Source organism: Grammomys surdaster, unplaced genomic scaffold (genome assembly GCF_004785775.1).
Source record: "Grammomys surdaster isolate TR1022 unplaced genomic scaffold, NIH_TR_1.0 513, whole genome shotgun sequence".
In the NCBI taxonomy this organism is placed as follows: domain Eukaryota; kingdom Metazoa; phylum Chordata; class Mammalia; order Rodentia; family Muridae; genus Grammomys; species Grammomys surdaster.
This window is the reverse complement of record NW_021604932.1, coordinates 378,808-402,597: the sequence shown is the minus strand read 5'-3', so window position 1 is coordinate 402,597 and position 23,790 is coordinate 378,808. Positions and strand designations below refer to the sequence as shown.

The 23,790-nt window shown below is 35.3% G+C and overlaps 1 protein-coding gene across 1 annotated transcript in view; it reads left to right on the top strand.

The window, feature by feature from the left end:
• Positions 1-562: 562 nt before the first annotated feature.
• The window catches only part of LOC114633054 (cytochrome P450 2C13, male-specific-like), a 42,248-nt gene continuing 19,020 nt past the window's right edge, over positions 563-23,790 (top strand). The window contains 6 exon segments of the mRNA XM_028781675.1: positions 563-644; positions 647-729; positions 2,965-3,127; positions 9,191-9,340; positions 13,391-13,551; positions 14,642-14,818. Of these exon segments, the coding sequence (XP_028637508.1) occupies positions 563-644; positions 647-729; positions 2,965-3,127; positions 9,191-9,340; positions 13,391-13,551; positions 14,642-14,818 (816 nt within the window).

Below are 23,790 nucleotides of genomic sequence, written 5' to 3'. Positions count from 1 at the left end.
ACTTAGTAACCAGCATTTATACCTTTACAAATATATATATAATATATATAATATATATGCAAATTATATGTATACTTTTTATATATAAGCAACATATGTTATATATACATATATATGTATAGGTACACATATATATGTATGTATATTAAAACTGGCAAAGAGAAGAGCCATGGATTAGAAAGAGAATAAAGAATTGCAAATATTGTATGTTTTACATAAAGAACAAAATAGAAAACTGACAGAATTTTAGTATAATTGCATTAATAAATATATTTTAAAAATTATCTCGAGTATATTTCAAATCTTGAATGATCATATTTATCAGCAATATTTGTCACAACTAAACAAAATTAAGTCAAAATCTCTTATAGACACCCGACAAAAATGAAGAGGTTAAAAGTACTTATTTTGCCTTATCATTGAGACAAAGTCCATTTGCAAGAGAGCTATACAGTGACTAGCTGATTGTACAAAGTTGCCCAAACACAAAATGTTGATTCTGGGGATGCATTATAGAATCTCTAGACTGCCTGATCACACTTGTGTCTTAAGAAGACTCTCCATGGGTCCAGTTGTGGTTTTGGTGCTCAGTCTGTCCTTTCTGCTTTTCCTCTCATTGTGGAGACAGAGCTCTGGAAGGGGAAAGCTCCCCCCGGCCCTACTCCTCTCCCAATTATTGGCAATTTCCTCCAAATCAGTGTGAATGACATCCACCAATCCATAGACAATGTGAGTATGCCATATTCTTTCAAGTATATTGCAAAGGGATCTATAAGTCATGCTACTTTCAATGAAATTATATTACTGGAAAAATACTGTGAAAATGAGTATAAAGTCAAAAACTGTAAAGTTTTATCTTCTAACTTTTGATTCTAATTCTGGTCAGAAAATTAGGAATGTCCTATGGTTCAGAGTCAAGTACCTGAAATATATCATTTTATAGATATGTGAGACAGATATAATACATATGTCTCAAGTGTTAGGTGCTTCTTGTCATATTGAGGCCAGGCAGTCCTTTGCTGCATATGTGTTGAGGCCCTCAGACCAGCACGCCTATGCAGCCTGGTTAGTGGCCCAGTGTCTGAGACATCTCAGGGGTCTGTTTTAACTGAGACTGCAGCTTTACTATGGGGTCACCCACCTTGCCTTCTTCCAGACTTTCCCTAATTCAACCCAAGGGATCCCTGTCTTCAGCCCAGTGATTGGGTGCAAGTATGTGCATCTGTCACAATCCTCTGCCTGTTGGGACTCTCAGAAGTCAGCCAGGCAAGGATTCTGTCTGTAAGCACATCATAGTGTACACACACACACACACACATGCACACGCACATGAACACACACACACACACACACATACAGTATACAAAGCTATGTCTTCTTGAAATATTACTTTTTACAATCATTTTCTATTATTTTGACTAAAAATGAAGGGCAAAAACTATTTTATTCCATGAATCAGAATTTAAGACATGAATTGTTCTTGGACTTCACATTAGTCAAATCTTGGATTTGACTCTGAAGAATTTACTGGTGTCTGATTTGAAGTAAATCCAATGTGCAAGAACTCATACAGGAAGTAAAACCATACTCAATATGTGGTAACATATGTGGCATTTTCCCAATCACTTTTTATTCCATTTATAGCCTGTAACTTGAGCCTATAATGCTGATTAATGAGAATGGGACTACCCTAAGATTCTATATGCTATGGTACTCTGTACCCACTTTATGTACATTTGTAACAATTGATGAGAATTGAATTTGAAGATTAGTGGTAATCTAAGGTTGTAGATTTCTATTCTTTATCACGAGGCTCTCTGCTTTTAATAGGAAGTGTTCCCCAGCTTGTTCTGCACCCCTCATCTAACTGTTGAAGTCCATTTCATTATGAAGTTACCATGAAAGTGTTGGTCAAGTATCAAAAAATGAGCCAAGCAGTGGTGGCACATGCCTTTAATCCCAGCACTTGGGAGGCAGAGGCAGGTGTATTTCTGAGTTTGAGGCCAACCTGGTCTACAGAGTGAGTTCCAGAACAGCCAGGGCTATACAGAGAAACCCCGCCTCGAAAAAAAAAAAAAAAAGAAAGAAAGAAAGTATCAAATAATGAATAAGCAGAGAGTTAATTTGGGGTCTCCTTAGTTTTATAAGAACTCTGGAAATAAATGTGGATATTTTACTTCAATTTCTTTGTGTTATATGGTTAATATCTTAGTGTGATAATTTTCTAGCTTTAGTGTGTCAACATCTTGGGAGATTATCTGGCGTACTGTAGCCCATTGGCATATAATAACCATCATAATGTAAGAAGTTATACAAATTTAAACTGGGTTTTTCTGAATAAAAATATTATAACACTGTTACAATAAATATTTAAATCGGCGATATTCAATCTGGCTTTTCTTGATCAGCCACTATGTGCCCGAATAGCTTAGGCCTGCAATCACTGGCCAGGTTCAGGTGGCGAGAGACACTGCCTCTGCTACCCATGAGATGCTAGCATGGGTGATAGCTCTGCCAATCTTCCACACTGTCTCTACAAGGCTGGGCAGTGTCCAGATTATCCCACCATGCACACGGGCCTGGTAGGAGACTCTAATACTTAGATTATCCAAAGACTTTATGTATTAGGTAATGCTCAATAACAATATATCCACACATTCAAAGGTTTAACCCAATACCCAACTTAGATATATTAGCTATCTTTGACTGCTAGAGACAGGTGCGTGTCCACTTCCATGTACCCCTCTCTCTATGGTGCTCTCTTCCCTACTCCTACTCTTTCTTCTCTTCTTCTTTTTACTCTTCCCCTTCCTCTCCTTACTCCTTCCACCTTAGCTCCTTCCAGCTTGTGGGGAAAAATATCCCACTACATATCACAGTACTATTATCAGGCTTAATAGATTGACTATATGTACAATACAGTAAATTTTTTCACTAATATTTATGTTTGCTATTTCTTTCCAGTTTTCTAAAACCTATGGCCCAGTGTTCACTCTGTATTTCGGCTCCCAGCTTAGTGTGGTATTGCATGGCTATAAGGCAGTGAAAGAAGCCCTCATTGATCATAGGGAAGAGTTTTCTGGAAGAGGAAAGATCCCAATTTTTGATAAGATTTCTAAAGGACGAGGTAAGTGTGTGTGTGTGTGTGTGTGTGTGTGTGTGTGTGTGTGTGTGCTTATGTGTGTACTGTGCAGTTTCCAGAGTGAGCTGAAAGGTGGAGAGTAGAGATCATGCTTGCTTTTCAGTCACAGGTTGGAACTCCACTATGGCTGACAACTCTCGGTTCTTCTATGTCTGGAATTTCCAGTGTCTGTTCCAATTTCTCTATTTTTGTACTATTTTATCTTTTTACAATCTTTTTAGTTGTACTCTCCTGGTCTGCCCTCCCACATTTCCTCATCCTATTCCTCTTCCATGTCTCCAAGAGAGTGTCCCCTGCACCCTGCACTCTACCAGGCCTCTGCAAACCCTAGGGCCACAAGTCTTTCGGGGGATTAGGTCCCTCTTCTCCTTCTGAGGACCATCCTGGCAGTCCTTGTCAGTATTTGTGTCCAAGGACTTGGAGCAGCTCCTATATGCTGCCTGGTTGGTGGCCCAGTATCTGAGAGATCTCAAGAGTCCAGGATAGTTGACTCTACTGGTCTTCCTATGGGGTCAGTCTCCTCCACATCTGCTTCAAGTCTTTTTCTAATCCAACCATAGGGGTCCCTGAATTCAGTCAAATTGTTGGGTATAAATAACTGCATTTCTCTCTCATCTATGTGTTGAGCCTCTCAGATGACAGTCATGCCAGTATCCTGTCTGTAAGCACACCATAACATCAGTAACAGAATCTGGCTTTGAAGACTCCCTTTGAGATGGATCTTAAGTTACACTAGTCACTGGACCACGTTTCAGTCAGTCTTATCTCTATATTTGTTCTTGCAGGTCTTTTAGACAGGAAGAATTTTGGGTCAGAGTTTTGACTATGAGATGATAAACCCTCCTCTCCACTTGAAGTCATGTGTTTCTCCTAGAGGTGTACTTTATACGTTCCCTCTCCCCACTATTGAGCATTTCATCTAAGGTTGCTTCCTTTGAGACTATCAGGACTCAAAGGAAGCAACCTTAGATGGATAGTCTCTCACCTCCCAGGTCTCTGATACATTTAGAGGGTCCCCCTACCTCCTGTCTCTCAAAGTTATATATTTGCTGCCCTGAGAGCTTCTCTCCTGTGTCCTCCATATAACTGATCCTGTTTGACTTTTCCCACCCCTCCATTTACTCCTAACTAGATCACACCTTCCCTCTGCCTCCTGTGATTGTTTTTTTCTTCCTCTCAAATGGAACTGAAATATCCTCTCTGGAGACCTTCAGCTTGTTAACATTTTTGAGTAATGTGGATTGTATCCAAGATATTCTGTACTTTTTTGTCCAACACCCACTTATTAGTGACTACATAATATGCATGTCCTTCTGGGCCTGAGTTGCCTCGCTCAGGATGGTATTTTCTATTTTCATCAATTTGCCTACAAAACTCATGATGTCTTGTTATTAATAGAATGAAATGCAGTAGTATTCCGTTCTGTAAATGAACCACATATTCTGTATCCTTTCTTTCTTTTTGGGATATCTGGGATTTTTTCCAGCTCCTGGATATCACAAATAAGGCCACTATGAACATAGCGGAGCATGTGCCCCTAAGGTATCGTAGGACATCTTTTAGATATATGCCCAAGAGTGGTATAGCATGGTCTTATGGTAGATCTATTTACAATGTTCTGAGGAAATTCCAGATTGATCTCCAGAGTGGTGGTATCAGTTTGCAATCCCTTCAGCAATATAGGAGAGCTCCTCTTTCTCTACATCCTCACCAACATGTGCTATCACTTGAGATTTGATATTAACCTTTCTGATTGCTTTAAGGAGGAGTCTCAGGGTCATTTTGGTTTGCATTTTCCTAATCACTAATGACTTTGAACATATATTTAAGTACTTCTCAGCCACTCAGGATTCCTCTGCTGTGAATTCTCTGTTTAGTTCTATAATCCATTTTTGATTGGGTTGTTTGATGACTTGTTGGGTAGCTTCTTGAGTTCTTTACATATTTTGGATATTGGCCCTCGATCAGATGTGGGGTTAGTGAAGACATTTTCCAATCTTTAGATTACTGCTTTGTCCCATTGAATATGTCCTTTCCCATATAGAAGATTATCAGTTTCATAAGATTTCATTTATTAATTGTTGATGTTAGAGCCTGAGCCACTGGGGATCTGTTTAGGAAATCTACCCTACCCTACCCCTCTTCCATGCCAATGACTTTAAGGCTCTTTCCTACTTTGTCATCTATTAGATTCAGTGTATCTGCTGTTAATTTGAGGTCCTTAATCCACTTGGATGTGAGCTTTGTGCAAGGAGACAAATCTGTGTCTATTTTCATTTTTCAACATACTGACTGCCAGATAGCTCAGCACCATATATTGAAGATGTTTTCTTTTTTTCCATTGTATATCTTTGTCTTCTTTGTAAAAGATCAAGTCTTGGATTTATTTTTGTGTCTTCAGTTCTATTCAGTTTATTGACCTGTATGTCTCTTACCAATATGGTGCCCTTTTGAATCACTGTTACTATGTAGCACAGCTTGAAGTAAGGGATGGTGGTTCCCCAGAAGTTCTTTTATTGTTAAAAATAGTTTTTGCTATCCTTGTTTTTTGTTTTTCCATATGAAATTGTAAATTTCTGTTTATAATTTTGTGAAGAATTGAGTTGGAGTTTTGATGGGAATTGCATTGAGTCTGTAGATTGCCTTTGGCAGAATGGCAAATTTAATATGTTAATCCTACATATCCATGAAAATGGGAGATCTTCCTATTTTCTGAGGATTTCTTAGAATTCTTTCTTTAGACACTTGAAGTTTCTGTCATATAGATCTTTCACTTGTTTGGTTAGAGTTACACCAAGAAATTTTATAACATTTTGACTATTGGGAAGTATGCTGTTTCTTTATTTCCTTTCTCAGACTGTTTAACATTTGTTGAATGAAGGCTACTGATTTGTTTGAGTTAATTCTATATTCATCCAATTTACTAAAGTTGTTTATCAGGTGTAAATGTTTATTGGTTGAATTTTTCAAGTGGCTCATGTACACTATCATATTATTTTCAAATAATGATACCATTACTTCTCCTTTGCCAATTTGTATTCCTTTGCTCACTCTTTGTTGTCTTTCTGCTCTAGCTACAACTTTGAGTACTAAATTGAATAGATATGGGGAAAATGCAGCCTTGTCTTGTGTCTGATTTTAGTGGGACTGCTTGAAGTAACTTTCCACTTAACTTTATATTTGCTATTGGTTTGCTGTATATTACTTTATGTTTAGATATGGGTCTTGAATTCTTCATCTCTCCAATACTTTTAACATGAAGGTGTGTTGTATTTTATCAATGGCTTTTTCTATGTTTACTGAGATAATTATGTGATATTTTCCTTTGAGTTTGTTTATATAGTGGATGACATTAATGGATTTTAGTATATTAAATCAACCTTGCATCTATGGAGTGAAACCTACTTGAACATCGTAAATGATGTATTTGATATGTCCTTGTATTCAGATTTCTATAATTTTATTGAGTGATTTTTGCATTGATATTCATAAGCAAAATTGTTCTGAAGTTCTCTTTCTTTGTTGGGTCTTTGTGTGGTTTACTACATATTATGATAATTGAGGCTTTAATGAATGAATTAGGCATCATTCTTCTGTTTCTATTTAGTAGAATATCTTTAGAAGTGTTGGTCTTAATCTTCTTTGAAGAACTGGTAGAATTCTGCACTAAAGCCATCTGGCCCTTGTCAGTTACTGGTTTGGAGGTTTGTAATGATTTCTTCTATTTCCTTAAGGGATATGGCACTGTTTCAATAGTTTACCTACTTTTGATTTAAATTGGTTATGTGATATCACTCTAGAAAACCATCCATTTTATTTACATTTTCTTTTCTTATTGGATATTTTATTTATTTATTTTTCAGATGTTATCCCTTTTCCCCATTTCCCCTCCCTAAAAACCCCCCTATCCCATTTCCCCTCCTTCTTTTTGTTTTTATATCATTTTAATTATGTGCAAGTATTAAGGTCAGTTCTAGGTTGAAAAACTAGCAATTCAATAGATGCAAATAAGCACAGAACAAGCAAGAAAATAAAAATCAATGAGCTAGAAAGACAATAAACAAATTTCCATGAACACTCTCATTGTCACTGTTTCTAATGACTTTTCAGGATAACCAAAGTATCTGAGCCTACTTCTCTGTCATTTCCATCTCTGCATCTACATTTTCAAGTTTTGTTGAGTATAGGCTTTTTGGTAGGATCTCTTGATTTCTTTGAATTTGCTCAGTATTTCTTTTCTTTCTTTTTTTTTTTTGTCTCCCTTTTCATTTCTGATTTGGCCCTTTAGTTAGTTTAGCTTGGGGTTTATCTATCTAGTAGACTTTCTTAAAGAACCAGGTTTTTTGTTTGTTTGTTTTAATGATTCTTTGTATCAGTCATTGTTTCTACATGGTTTACTTCCACTCTGATGCATCCTGCTTGTGCATTCAGTCTGTTAGCTTATGACTTTTATTGGGAATTGAGTCCATTGATATTGAAAGGTATCAAAGACTGATGATAGTAACTGTTATATTTGATGCTGAAGGTAATCTACTTGTGTTGGAGTTTTGCTTCTAGAATTCTTTGTAGGGCAGGATTGGTAGATAGATATTGTTTAAATTTGGTTTTGTCATAGAATATTTTGTTTTCTCCATCTATAAAAACTGAGAATCTTAAAGGATATAGGAGCCTGGGATGACATTTGTGTTCCCTTAAGGTTTGCATGACTTCTATTTTGTTTCTTCTATCTATTAGGATCTCTGTTGAGAAGTCTGGTGTAATTCTGATAAGTCTACCTTTATATGTTGGCCATTTTCCCTTACAACATTCAATATTCTTTCTTTATCCTGTACATTTAGTGTTTTGATAATTATGTGATATAAGGATTATCTTTTCTGATCCAATCTATTTGATGTTCTGTAGATTTCTTGAACATTTATGGCCATCTCTTTCTTTAGGTTGGAGAAGTACTCTATAATTTTGTTGAAGATGTTTTTGGATCTTTTGAACTGGAATCTTTGCTCGCTCCTATTCCTAATGTTATTAGATTTCATCTTTACATTGTATCCTGGATTTCCTGGTTGTTTTGGGTTAGGAGTATTTTATGTTTTGAGTTTTCTTTGACTGATGTGTCAATTTCTTCTAAGGTATCCCCTATGCCTGAGATTCTTTCTTCTATCTCTCATATTCTGTTGTTGATCTTGCATGTACAGCTCCCGACCTCTTTCCTATGTTTTCTATTTCCAGGGTTTCCTACATTACTCTATTGTTTCTACTTCCATTTTTCTGTTTTATACTGTTTTGTTCAATTCCTTCACCTGCTTGATTATATTTTCCTGTATTTCTTTAACGCAATTATTTGTTTCCTCTTTAAAGACCTCTACCTTTTTACCTGTGTTGTCCAGTATTTCTTTCAGTGAGTTATTTAAATCCTCCTTAAAGGATTCTATTATCTTCATGAGGTAAGATTTTAAGTCAGCATAATGGTTTTCAGGTGTTTTGGGGTACCCAGGGTTTGCTGTGATGGAAGAACTAAGTTCTGATGTTGCCAAAGCATTTTGGCTTTTGTTGCTTATGTTCCTGTGTTTGCCTCTCGCCATATTGTTATTTCTGGTGTTACCTCACCTGGATGTGTCAGTCTGGGGCCTGCCTCCCATGTCTCTGGGTTGCTGCAGGCCTCCTGGGAGATTTGTAGCCCTACCTGTACCAGATGTCGTTGGAGGCCTTCAGACTGTGGCATCTGTTGCCCTGTGGCATTTTCAGCAGAACTCCTGAAAATGCCTTCTGACAGTTGGTTCTTAATAGGGGCAGACAAACTGATGATCTGCTCTGGCTGAATTTGCAAGCCAGAAGAGAGGAGAAGTTAGGGCAGAGGGGATCTGGACAGAGTCTGCTGGGCTCCTGGAGGTTCTGAGCTGCTGTAGTTATTTGGGAGGATTCTTTACCTGTTGCCCTGGTTGCAACACATCTCCTGGAATGCCTTCAGACTTTCGATTCATAGGCATCGTCATGCTGACAATGTGCCCTGGTGGAAGACACAGGCCAGAAAGGCTGTTTTAATTTCTTTAGACATTGGTTTTAGCCGTGAAAATGTATGGAAACTCACAAGGCAATTCACGCTCAAGACCCTGAGGAATTTGGATATGGGAAAAAGGACCATTGAGTCCTGAGTGCAAGAGGAAGCACAGTGGCTCATGAAAGAACTAAAGAAAACCAATGGTAAGTGCAGGTTAGACTCTGACTTTTATATCTTGGTCTATGCATGTATTTATGAGTCAAGTTTTTCTATTTTATTCTAGGATTGTTTTCTAATGAGATGTCGTGAATATGGGTCTCATGTTAATTTTAACGCATTATTGGAGTCATAAATTCACCTAAGTAAAAATGTCATCTGTTTTTTGCATGTCATCATAAGAGGATGACAGTCAATGATACTGTTTACCATAGAAGTGGAAGGAACACGCACTAGGTAGCATTTGTTTTCTTATTATATTTTTTCTTTTTTGAAGATTAATAATTAGCACTGCTTCATTCAAGTTTCTAAGTGACCTTTTATAGTCATGGTTTTAGTTCCTGGTAACAGTGGTGTAAGGGATTTTTTTAATTTCACAGGTGATCATAATATAATTTTGATCGACTATTGTATCTCTGATTTTATCATGACTTAAAAATGTTATCATTATTTCCTCTTGCATAACATTTATTATTTTGATTAATAACTTTTACTAAAACACACTTCAAAACAAAATATTCAAGATTTATGCACAAATGCAAACTAGTAAAATGATTTATTTACCTGAGCTAGAAACAGTTTCACTGCCTCTAGTATTTCACTATGTGTGTATCATCTTGGAAGACATTTTTATCATTACAGATTTTGTATTACAAAATTGATGGCTGCAACTTTGTTAAAACTCTTGATGATACTTACCTAGTATGTTCAAAGTTAGTATTACATTGTTTATTAAATTTTATACATGAGAACATTTTAACATATTTCTCTACTTCAAACTACAGTAAAGAAAAACAATCATATTTTCATGTTAATGGTATGCACACAACAAAAATAATCTCAAAGTCTCTCAATTGATCCTCTCTGCTTAAAAGAACTTCATATTGTATATAGAATTGTATACTGTAAGTTGTTAAATTCCTGATATAACATCAGTAATCTCAGTGAATTCCACATATTTAATTGTCCAATTTTGTTAACTCATGTGACTTTTGTTTGAATATACATAATTTAAGATCACCTTCAACTCAACATCACAATTTTGTTCCTTTGCTCACAGAAATTTCACTACCGGAAGCAATAAAAAGAAATAATCATGCTCTCATAGATTGCTATTATTTTTCTTTCTGTTAAAAGAAAAAAAAACACTGACAAAACTAAATTGGTGGTGGGTTCACAGAGCTTACTATTTTGGAAACCAGTGTAGGTCCTCAAAGAAGGAACTTGGAGGCATTAACTGCATGAGAAAACATGAGGGAGAGATGCTAAGTGGCGTGTTCCCCTTGTCTTTCTCATTGAATTTTTCTTACAACCCAGAATCACAAGCTCAAGACTGGAATTGACCATAGTGTGTTTAGCATACCCCATCATCAGTGATGAACAAAGAGTAAAATGACATGACCCCAGATTAGTTTCATGGAGCTACTACTAAACTGAGGGTCCTTCTTTGTATTGACTAGAGTTTGTGTCAACTTGAGTAAAACTAACCAGCATAATAGCTGATTATTTATTTGTCTTATATGTGAAGTATATCACATGATCAATATAATCCACATACTTTAAACATTTTTGTAATATAATATCTTGATAGTTAATAGAAAATATCCATAAATTTTTGTTTTGCTTAAATATGTTAAATGTGAAGTTTGGCCATGTTGAATATTTACTTTCCTTTCAGTAAATGCTATTGTTCCTATTGTACTGGTACTGAGTTGATATTATGAAGACATTTTTCTAATTGTATATTATGCATTTTGGCTTTGCTTACTCTTATAGTAATTTTTTCCTTCCAATTCCTCCCATTATTCTTGGTTACCACCATATTTTGTTTTTATTACACTTTCATAATTGATATTACCATGAAATATATATTTCTTAGATAGTAAAATTTATTGTTTGAAAGATGAACCTATAAAACTATTCATTGGTTTTGTCATAGTCTTTGCTTTACCTCGTATGGATATTAAAAAGTAAATACTCACATAACATTTACTCATATAACTGTATCATGAAATGCTTAGCAGTTATTGACATTACATTTTCTTCATACATAAGAGTGACATATTCTGTTCTTTTAATTTGTTCCTTCAAATTCTACAATGTCACTACATGTATATTATTCCAAGTATTTCAACTACACTTTTCAAATAGATCATGATTTTTTGCTTTGTTTTGTTTTGATTTTGGTTATATTTTTATTTTGTTTTTGTTATTGTTTTGTGTTTTTGATTTAGAGATAGTATTTATCTGAGTAGATCTGACACTCATGGAACTAGATTATAGATTAGACTGACCTTGATCTCCGATGTGCTCATAGATCATAGACCTGACCCCTGAAGATTTCCAGGATTGGTACTACTGACATAGATAGGGACATTGAAGAATTTGATCCTCCACTTGTCCCTCACTCACACACAAGCACATTAACCCTACCAATCTAACAAAATTTCAGTGCCTCTTTAGCCTTGACTATGTCAAATCTCATTGGAATTATGGGGGTTTTTTTGTGTGAGAATGGAACCTATAGTGAGAAAATATAGCATACAAGAAAGAGCTTACAGGCTTAGTGGTCAAAATGTTTTCATGCCAGAACCAAGAATTCTTGTAGTCATTTCCCCTTCTTTTCAGAGAGAAGACACCAAAAAGTTAGAGAAAATACCTGAGCAATATTAAGCATATTCCATCAGACCTGTTCCCTCAAATCAACTTGCCTCATTTTGTTGCCAAGGTTGAGAGCATAGGAAATGGAAACAAGAGACTTATAGTCAACATGGATGACATTGTAAAGATCTACAGTGTATCCCAATCAGTATTTTGGTTGAGACCTGGGAGCACAGGCCCAGTTTAATGTCAAGAATGCTAATTTGTCAATAGATCTCAAGAGATGAATAAGTTGTAAGACATGTTGAATGAATATAACCAAAAATTAGTTCTCTAGCTTGATTTTTTTGAATACTGTAACACATCTACATGTCAATCCAAAGAAGCAAACAAAAGGTACTTCTTAGAAAGCTTGTTACTGCAAATATATATTAGATATAATACTATAAATTCTGAACATTCATTTCAAAAATGAAAAGAAAAAGTAAAATCTGGAGATTGTAACTCCAATCCAAAAACATAAGAAATAAGTAAAAAGGGAAAGAATATATTTACACATATTGAAGGAGATGCTTGATGCAAAGCTTTGAGTAGCTTTTTCATCAAATGGTCAGAAAAGATCTCTAAGAAAATATGTCATAAAAGAATGTGTCAAAGTGCTTCATTTCAAATTTCAACAGTCTATTAAATACATGGAGTAAGTATAGAAACAAATTTCTTGTAAGAGGAAATAAATTGATCATGAAAATACATCAGTGGTATAAGTCTGTCAGTACACCAAAGGTAGAACCTATGGAATTTGACAACAAAGATGAAGACAGTGACATTGATTCCATTTGAAAAGATGAATGCAACATAGCTTAACAGTGTAATGCTGAAAACTATTCTCCATTATCAACCAGAAGTACAACATTTACACACAAACACTCCAGTGGCTTAACATGCTATACCTAGTTCAAAAAAGCTATTAGTGTGAGTGGTCTATGAATAAACACAGAGACCTCCAGGAAATCCATGTATATCATTGAACTACTGGTATTTGCATAGTTATTGCATGTTTCTTTTGGAACACTAGTTGGGGCCACATTTGGAAGACATTTACATGGTTATAAAAATAAAGATTTTATTCAGGACATTCTTCATACTTTAAGTTCTGAATAACATATGCTGAAATAATTGGCTAATTTTTAGGATGTTATACCATTTAAATCAAGTTCTTGTATGTGTTAATGAACAGTCTTATTTAAGTAGTAACAATGAAATCTAAGTCAGGTTTAAGGTCAAGATGATGATGATTCTTCACCAGATTAGTACCTAGCAGTTAACTGTATTCATAACCAAGTTACTGCTTACAGTTTCTAAAGTCCCTTAACCCATTAACAAGTTCAAATGTATGTATATTTTTAAAGAATTTAACAATTTTCTTAAACTTTTAGGCTCACCCTGTGATCCCCAATTCATCATAGTATGTGCTCCCTGCAACGTGTTGTGCTCCATTATTTTCCAGAATCGTCTTGATTATGAAGATAAGGATTTACTTAGCCTGACAGAAAAATTGAAGGAATGCGCTAAATTATTGAGATATCCCTGGTTTCAGGTAAAGCCATGGTCTTTACTTCTGAAAACACATATATCATCTTTCTCACAGGTTAGAATGAATAGGGAACAATTAGTCAGGTGGCCAGTACTACAATTCTGACTGTCATTACACAAAGAATATCTGGGAGTTCTAAGCCCTTACCTATACAAGCAGTAAATCTAAGTGGCAAAGGACAGGATTCCTTAAAACTGCAACCTGCCTATCCATGAATTTTCTTAGTGACTTCCACAGAATTGTTTGTAAAATCATTCCATTCACTAATTCAAGTATGGATAGTCACATATAAAACATTCTATTACAATGTTAATTCCTTTCCTGCATTAAAACAATTAAACACAGTTTCATCATATTACTAAACAAGAATACCTCAGCAAATAAGAAAGAGTATTAATGGCAATGAAAGCTTTAAGGAAAACTTAATAATGACAGTTGTTTGATGGGTCAGCTGGGATAATAGTTAGCAAGGAGACAGGTCAAAATGAAAATAAAAACATTTTAATACTGTGTGGACCATAAATACACTCACAGAAATGTCCAAGCCTGAATTGGCATTGAATGCACACTTCAAGCAAAATGCTTCTGTGATCATGCACAATTATAAAGTGGTGTAGTATGCTATTGATTTCGGGATATTTTGAAGCTCCACCTACTTCTAAACAGACATTGCATATCAGAACCTGGTAGATAGAAATAAAACTCAAGATCTAGATTTTTTTTTTATATATGAAGTCCCCCCCAAATTTAAACTTTTATAGTTACTTTAAAAGTGTGAGTGTTAGGAACTTATATCCTATGGTTATTCAAACTTGTAGAACAGAGTTTATCTGAACCATCGGGTAACTAACATGAACATTCTTTAAATTTAAAAGATATGTGAATATGAAATTATTTATTATGGTCTTTGTTCATTTTATAGAAATTTGTCTCTATTATAATGGAGAATTATTATATATGTAAACAAACCACCCAAGATAAGTTTTGTTCATTTTGATCTGTCAATGAAAACAGTCATGTATTATGTTATAAGCAAATTTTAGTTACTTCATTATATTGTATTCATTTATTAAATTCTTTCATTTTTTTGCAGGTTTGCAATGCATTCCCTATACTTTTTGATTATTGTCCAGGAAGTCATAACATAGTTTTAAAAATTTTTGCATATATTAAGAGTTATATTTTGGAGAAAATTAAAGAACATGAAGAATCATTGGATGTTACAAACCCTCAGGACTTTATTGATTACTTACTAATTCAACGACTTAAGGTAAACAGTTAATATATAATTATACAATTAGTGAATTGGTCAAGGATTGTATAGTTCATTGAATACTTACTAATATACAAGTCATGTTTAATATCATGCAAGTATCATTTGAAAAAATAGATTTTATTACATGTATGAGTATGGCTGGGAGTAGTAGAGTGAATTTGTTAATTTCAGCATATTGCCCTGTACTTTGAACTAAAAAAAAAAAAGAAAAGAAAAGAAAATTTAAATTAATCAAGTACAGTAGAAAGATAAGACAAATGGCAGATAAGATGAAACAAATTCCAACTTGGTTATAAATCATAAGTAGTCCTGTATTAACATGAACATTTTCATCATCATTAGACAGTATGTGGATCACTTGTATATCTTATGTATTTAAAACAATATGGACATACTTGCAACACTAGAACTTACAGAGGTTTTTAAATTGATGGTTGTGTTGTACCATTGGAAAGAGTAGATGGATGAAAATTCTGAGAAGAATTTTGAATGAATTTGCCCTAGTGAGGTTAACAATAGGTGTCTACTAGATGTGCTGTCAGGATTAACTATTGGCATTGTGTATTTTAGGAAAAAGACCCATTTTCCACTATTTCTTTGACACTCAAATTTATAAAACTATTGGTAACATTCAGGTTTGTTTTTAGGAGTCAGTTCTGTTCCCTTTGCCTTTGTTTATATCCTTTACTAGAGGTGCAGTGTCAGAGTTCCCCATTAATTAAACATTTTAACACTATTTTAAAAAAATCAAGACTATGGGTCCCTGGAATTTGCTACTTGTTTTTCATGAATGTTTGATAAATCTGCATCCGTTAAACTTCCATATGAATTTTAAGACATGTTGTCAATTACTGTAAGGAAACCAGTGAGGATTCATCCAGTGATAGCTCCTTTTTTTATGAATGTTGATTTTTATTCAATTGTATTATTATCATTATCAATATTTATTATTTTAATATTTTTCACAATCCCATCATTATCCTTCTCCAAGTATGCATTCTGACTGTTCCTCAATACATATGTCTTTCCCTGTCTCCAACAAGATGTACTCCCACCTCCAGCCCCAGTCAAATAGACCTCCCAACAACCTGGATGTTCAACTCTCTGGAAGATTAGGTGCATCTTCTCTCACTGAGGCCAGACAAGGCAGTCTTCTGCTGTATATATGTGCCAGGGGTCTCAGATTGTCTAAGATATGCTACTTGATTGGTGCTCAGTATCTCAGAGATCTCAAAGGACCAGGTTACTTGAGATTGCTAGTCTTCCTAAAAGGTTGTCCTATTCCTCAGCTTGTTTCAGCTTTTCTCTAGTTCAACCACAGGGGTACTGAGCTTCTTTCTGTCCATTGGTTGGAGAAAATATCTGCATCTGACTCTTTCAGCTGCTTGTTGGGCCTCTTGGAGGGCATCCATGCTTGGCTCATATCTGTAAGCACACCAGAATCAGTCTCTTAAGCTCCCTCTTGAGCTGGATATCAATTTTGGCCTGTCACTGGACATCCTTTCCCTCAGTCTCTTCTCTATTTTGTCCCGGTAGTCCTTTTAGAAAGAATAAATCTGTGTCAACATTTTTAACTGTGGGATGGCAACCTCATTCATCCACTTGATGTCCTGTCTTTCTACTGGAAGTGGACTCTACAAATTCCCTCACCCCACTTAAGGACATTTCACCTAAGGTCCCTCCCATTGAGTCCTGAGAGTCTTTCACTTCCTAGGTCTCTGATACATTCTAGAGGAAACCCTACCTCCTCTATACTGAAGTTGCATCTTTCCATTATTCCTGCTGGTCCTCAGGGTTTCAGTCTTGTTTCTCACACCATTACTTGATGATATTCCCCTTTTACTCTCTCTGTGCCCTATCCCACTGAGGGCCCTCATTTCTTCTACACCACCAGAGTTATTGTTTTATTTTTCTCCTTCCAAGTGGGATTGTGGCATCCTCATTTTGGCCCTTGAGTTTCATTCTTGAGTTCTCAGGATTGTATCTTGTCCTGTGTATACTGTATATTTTTGGTTAATATCTACTTATTAATGAGTACATACCATGCATATTCTTTTGAGTCTGAGTTACCTCACTCAAGATGATATTATTTGTTACATCCATTTGCCTGCAAAACCCAAGTTATCCTTATTTTTAGTAGCTGAGTAGTATGACATTGTGTGCATGAGCCACATTTTTTGTATTCTTTTTCCCTTTGTGGAACATCTGGGCTGGTCCCAGACTCTGGGTATCACAAATACGGCTACTATTAACATAGTGGAATAGGTGCCCTTGTGGCATGGTGGGGAATCTTTTGGGCTTATGCCCAGAGTGATATAGCTGGGTCTTCAGGTAGAACTATTTCCAATTTTCTGAGTATCCTCAAGATTGATTTCCAGAGTGGCTGTACCACTTTGCAATTTCACCAACAGTGGAGTATTGTTTCTCTTTCTCCACATCCTTGCCAGTGTGTGATGTCACCTGAATTTTTAATATTAACCATTCTGATTGGTATAAAGTAGAACCTCAGGGTTGTTTTGATTTGCATTTCACAGATCACTAATGACTTTGAAAACTTCTTTCAGTTCTTCTCAGCTATTTGAGATTCCTATCTTGTGAGTTCTCTGTTTAGATTTGTACCCCATTTTGATTGGTTTGGTTTGAGGTGGTTAGTTTCTTCAGTTCTATATGTATTACGAATAGTAGCCCTCTCTTGGATGTGGAGCTAGTGAAGATTTTTTCACAATCTATAAGTTGCTGCCTTGTCCTATTGACTATGACCTTTCCCTTACAGAAAGTTTCCAGTTTCCTGAGATCCCATTTATTAATTCTTTATCTTAGAACATGAACCATTAGAGTTCTGTTTAGAAAATTCTTGCCCCAAACCCCACACCCCTCCCACATACCAATGAGTTCTAGACTCTTTACCACTCTCTCTTTTACTATATTCATTATAACTGGTTTTAAGTTGAGGCCCTTGATCCACTTGGATGTGAGTTTTGTGCAAATTGAAACCTATAGTTCTATTTTTATTTTTCTGCATACAGACTTGCCAGTTAGACCAACAGCATTTTTTATGATGCTTTCATTTTTCCATCTATATATTCAGATTCTTTGTCAAAGGTCAAGTGTCCATAACTGTGTGATTTTATTTCTGGGTCTTCAATTTAATTCAATAGATCAACCTGTCTGACTCTATATGAATATCATGCAATTTTTAATTGCAATTGCTCTTTAGAATAACTTGAGGTTAGTGATGGTGGTAATCCCAGAAGATTTTTTATTGTTAAGAAAGTTTTCACTATTCTGTTTTTTTATTTTTTTATTTTTGCTTTTCCAGATAAATTTGAGAAATGCTCTTTCCATGTCTTTGAAGAATTTTGTTGGAATTTTGATTCAGATTATGTTAAATCTGTAGATTGCTTTTGGTAGGATGGGCATTTTTCTACGTTAATTTAAACAATCCATGAGCATGGAAGTTCTCTTCATTTTCTGAATTCTTCTTCAATTTCTTTATAAAAAGAATTGAAGCTCTTGTCATATAGATCTTTACTTGTTTCATTAGAGTTATCCCAAGATATTTTTTATTATTTGTGTCTATTGTGAAGTGTGTTGCTTCCTTAATTTCTTACTCAGCCCATTAATTATTTGCATAGAGAAAGGCTATTGGTTTATTTGAGTGAATTTTATATCCAGCCATATTTCTCTAGTTGTCTATCATCTGTAAGAAATTCTCTAGTATAATTTTTGTGTTGCTTATGTATACTATTATATCATCTACAAGTAGTGATACTTTGATATCTTCTTTGTCAATTTGTATTCTTTGAACTCCTTTTGTTGTCTTATCCATCTAGATAGAACATTGAGGACTATATTGAATAGATATGGGGAGAGGTGTCATCCTTGTATTGTACCTGATTTTAGGAGGATTGTGTCCAGTATCTCTCCATTTAATTTCATACTGGCTGTTGATTTGCTCTATACTGCTTTTATTATGTTTAGGTATGTTCCTTGAATTTCTGATCACTCCAATACTTTTAACATGAATGGGTCATGTATTTTGTAAAATACTTTTTCAGCATTTAATAAGATGATCGTGTGATTTTTTAATTTTGTTTATATAGTTGATTGCATTAATAGATTTTTATATATTGAACTAACCTTGCATCCCTGGGATAAAGCCTACTTCATAATGGTGAGTTATGGTTTTGATGAGTTCTTAGATTCAGTTTTGAGAATTTTATTATGTTTGCTTTAATATTCATACCCAATATTAATCTAAAATTCTCTTTTTTGTTGAGTTCTTCTGTGGTTTAGGCATCAGAATAATTATGGCTTCATAGAATAAGTTAGGTAGTGTCCCTTCTAGTTCTATTGTATGGACTAGTTTGAAGAGTATTGATATTAGCTCTTTTTTGAGTGTCTGATAGAATTCTGTAGTAAAGCTACCTGGCCCTGGGCTTTTTTTTTTTTTATTTTTTTTTGTTTTTTTTTTTTTTTTTGGCTTGGAATGTTTTTAGTGACTTCTATTTCCTTATGGGATATGGGTCTCTTTAGATAGCTTTCCTAATCTTGATTTAACTTTGGTGTGTGATACCTGTCTAGAAATTCATCCATTTCTTTTACATTTTCCAATTTTATTAAATATAGACTTTTGTAGTAGAATCATAAGATTTTCAAATTTCCTCAGTTTCTGTTGTTATGTCTCCTGTTTCATTTCTTTCTTCTTTTTATAATTTATTTTTTCTCAAATCGTAATTCATTCACACAGGGGTTATAAACACAGAAAGGCAGGATGTGGGTAAGGGAATGACACTGGAGTGTGGGTGTTCAAGGGGAATACAGATATCTTTCAGAACCGGGTATCTGCTGAGTGAAGGTTCAGGGGACAAGTCACTATGACTCTGCCTATGACTCGCTTGTCCTTATCCATGTTGGTATTGTCTGCCAAGGCTACCTATTTACAAGGTCTATGACTACTCAGGCTTGTAAATTTCCACAAAAGCTGCCTGTTTACATTAGCTTATAACCATCTGTTTCAGTATTTTTCCACTGAGACCCAAGACTTGGTGTTAGTATACAAGAATGACAGGCCTATTGCTAATTTTAGGCCTATGGTTGATTTTAGGCCTTCAGTGTGTAAGCAGGGCTGCCCCTGACATCTCCTCCTTTCTCTAATATTGTTATTTGGTTATATTTTTTGGCTCTTTAGTTATTTCCTTTTTCTGATATGCTTAGTTGGTTTTTTTTTTTTTTTGGCCCTTTAGTTACTTTGGCTATGGATTTATCAGTTTGTTGATTATCTCAAAGAACCAGCTTTTGGTTTGTTGAATATTTATATCATTCTCCTTGTTTCTATTTGGTTGATTTCAGCCCTGAGTTTGAGTAATTCCTGCCTTCTACTTGTCTTGGGTGTGTTTGCTTCTTTTTGTTCTGGAGCTCTCAGGTTTCTGTTAAGATGCTTGTGTAGGATTTCTCAAATTTATTTACTAAAGCACATAGTGCTAAGAATTTCCTCTTAGTACTGTTTTCATTGCGTTCTATTAGTTTGAGTATGCTGTGTCCTCAATTTCATTGAATTCCAGGAAACTTTTTTTTTCAAGTACATAACATTTTGCTTTTATATACTTAATAATGTTTATAATAGATAATATTTTAGTCATTGACCTCCACATTGATTCTCTCACCTAATTACAAAATAAGTAGTGTGACTATAAACTCTTTATAAAAATTTCATGGTTTATCTATGCAGTTGGCACATTATAACCTGGGTTTTAGCCCTTTAGTTTCTTTCTTGCTCAATCCGCTATTATACAATTTTAATTACATGCAAGTATTAAGGTTGGTTCTAGGTTGAGGAATTAACAGTACAGTGGTTGAAAATAGTCAAAAAACAAGCAAGACAGTAAACACAAATAGTCAAAAAAACAAGCAAGACAATAAACAAAGTCCTGTGATCAGTCCCTTAATCACTGTTTCTAAGGTTTTATCAGGATGACCAAAATATCTGAGCACATTTCTCTGTCCTAGCCCAAAGTAATTTTCATGCCTGATGCCTACTTCTTTGTTATAGCCTAAGATTTAGATTCCTGCCTGAAATTACTTCTTTGTTTTAGCCTAAGAATTAGATTTCTCACTAAAATTGCTTCTTTGTTCTAGCCTAATGTCAGATTCCTGACTTAGGCCCATTTTGTTGTAGTTGGCCAATGTCATATTCCTGCTTATCAGCCCCCATAGCTCTCCACATCCTCTTTTTTATTTAATAAACAATACTGAGCCTGTGTCTTAGGTCATTCTAACTAGAATGCCTTCCTTACACATCGAGGAATATGCATTATCAAAAGCAATGCACTTCTGTATTAGGTTGATAAGGCTCTGTACAGAATCTTACCTGTCTTAGCTTTACCAGCATGTTAAATGTCTGGGGCTACATTTTCAATTTCAAGCCATGTACTTTGTCTTCCAACATGTTGATGCTGTTAAAGACAAGCTTTAACAGATATCTATAGAACATTTCATCCTAAAACAAAATAATATACATTCATCTCACACACCTATGGTCACTTGATCTTTGAGAAAGGTGCTAAAACCATAAAGTGAAAAAAAGACAGCGTTTTCAACAAATGGTGTTGGTTCAACTGGAGGTCAACATGTAGAAGAACGCAAAGCTATCCGTTCTTATCTCCTTGTGTAAAGCTGAAATCCAAATGGATCAAGAACCTCCACATAAAACCAGATTCACTGAAACTAATAGAATAAAAAGTAGGAAAAAGCCTCAATCACATGAGCACAGGGTAAAAGTTTCTGAACAGAACACCAATGGCTAATACTCTAAGATCGAGAATTGACAAATGAGATCTCATAAAATTGCAAGGTTTCTGTAAGGCAAAGGACATTGTCATTAGGACAAAATGGCAACCAACAGATTGGGAAAAGATCTTTACCAATTCCACATCCAAAAGAGGGCTAATATCTAATATATGTAAAGAACCCAACAAACTAGACTCCAGAGAATCAAATAACCCTGTTAAAAATGGGGTACAGAGCTCAACACCAAATTCTCAGCTAAGTTCAGAAGATATCTGTATTCCCCCTGAACACCCACACTCCAGTGTCATTCCCTTCCCCACATCCTGCCTTTCTGTCTTTATATCCCTGTGTAAATTAATTATGATTTGAGAAAAAATTAAAAAAATAAAAAATAAAAAAATTTAAAAAAAGAAAACTTTAATGGCAGAGAAGCACCTAAAGAAATGTTCAACATCATTAGTCATGAGGGAAATGCAAATCAAAACAATGCTGAGATTCCTCTTTATACCAGTCAGAATGACTAAGATCAAAAACTCAGGTGATAGTAGATGCTGGTGAGGATATGGATAAAGAGGAAGACTTCTCCATTTTTGGTGTGTTTGTAAGCTGGTACAACTACTCTGGAAATAATTCTGGCAGTTTATCAGAAAATTGCACATAATATTACCTGAGGACCCAGCTTTACCACTCCTGGGCATATACTCAAAAATGCTCCAACATTTAACAAAGACACATGCTCCATTATGTTTATAGCAGCCTTATTTATTATAGCCAGAAGCTGGAAAAAACTCAGATGTCCTCAATGGAAGAATGGATACAGAAAATGTACATTTACACAATGGAGTACTACTCAGCTATTAAAAACAATGAATTCATGAAATTCTTGGGCAAATGGATGGATCTATAAAATATCATCCTGAGTGTGGTAACCCAATCACAAAAGAACACACATGATATGCACTCACAGATAAGAGGATATTAGCCTAAAAGCTCACAATACCTAAGATACAACTCACAGACCACATGAACCTCAAGAAGAAGGAAGAACATTTGCAGTCACCATACACAGGCTGGGTTGTAGATGCCAGGAAGTTCATGCTGACCAGAGAGGCAGATATACATGACTCCTGAGAGGATCTGCCAGAGTCAGATGCTCACAGCTAACCATCGTACTGATCATGGGATCCCCAGTGGAGGAAGTAGAAGGAAGACTGAAAGGGCTAAAGGGGCTTGCAGCTCCATTGGAAAAGCTACAATACCAACCAACCAGAGCTCCCAGGGTCTAAACTGCCACCCTGGGAGCACATAGGGAGGGACCCATGGCTCCAGCTGTATGTGTACTGGAAGATGGCCTTATTAGGCATTGGTATGAGACAAGGTCCTTGGTCCCATGACATCTGGATGCCCCAGTGTGGGGGAATTCAAAGGTAGAGAGTGGGGAGTGGGTGGATGAGTGGGGGCACATACTCATAGAAGTAGCAGAATGGGGGATAGGATAAAGGGTTTCTAGGGGGAAATGGGGAAAGGGATAGCATCTGAAAGGTTAATAAATAAAATATCCAATTAAGAAAAAAGAAAAAATAGAGAAAGAAAGACAAGCTTTAACACAATGGACAGGAATACAAGAATTTCCAAGACAAAAGGGGCTAACATGATTAAGCTATATATGCCATTCTTGAAGCTTGACCAAAATGGAAATTCTGATCTCAGCCCACAGATAATTTTGTCAGCAGTATCTGCAGCATCAAATCTCAGCAGAGCAGCATTCTTTCAATTCATAATCTCACTATGCAAAGTTAAAACATCCAGAGAGGTATTAGAAATCTTTAATTTCTTTTTTAACTTCTTCACTGAACAAGTTGTCGTTGAATAGAGAATTGTCCTGTTTTTATGGGTATATGCATTTTCATTTGTTTTTGTTGTCGTTGACTGCCAGTTTTAGTCCATGGCAATCTGATAGGATGTGTAGGATTATTTTAATCTCATATCTTTTGAGATTTGTTTTGTGACTGATTATTTGGTCAATTTTTGTCAAGGTCCTGTGATGTGCTGAGAAGAAGGTATAATCTTTTGTTTTATGGTGAAACATTCTACGGATTTCTGTTAATTCCATTTGGTTCATAACCTCTATGAGTTTCACTGTGACTCTGTTTAGTTTCTGTTTCAATGACCTGTCC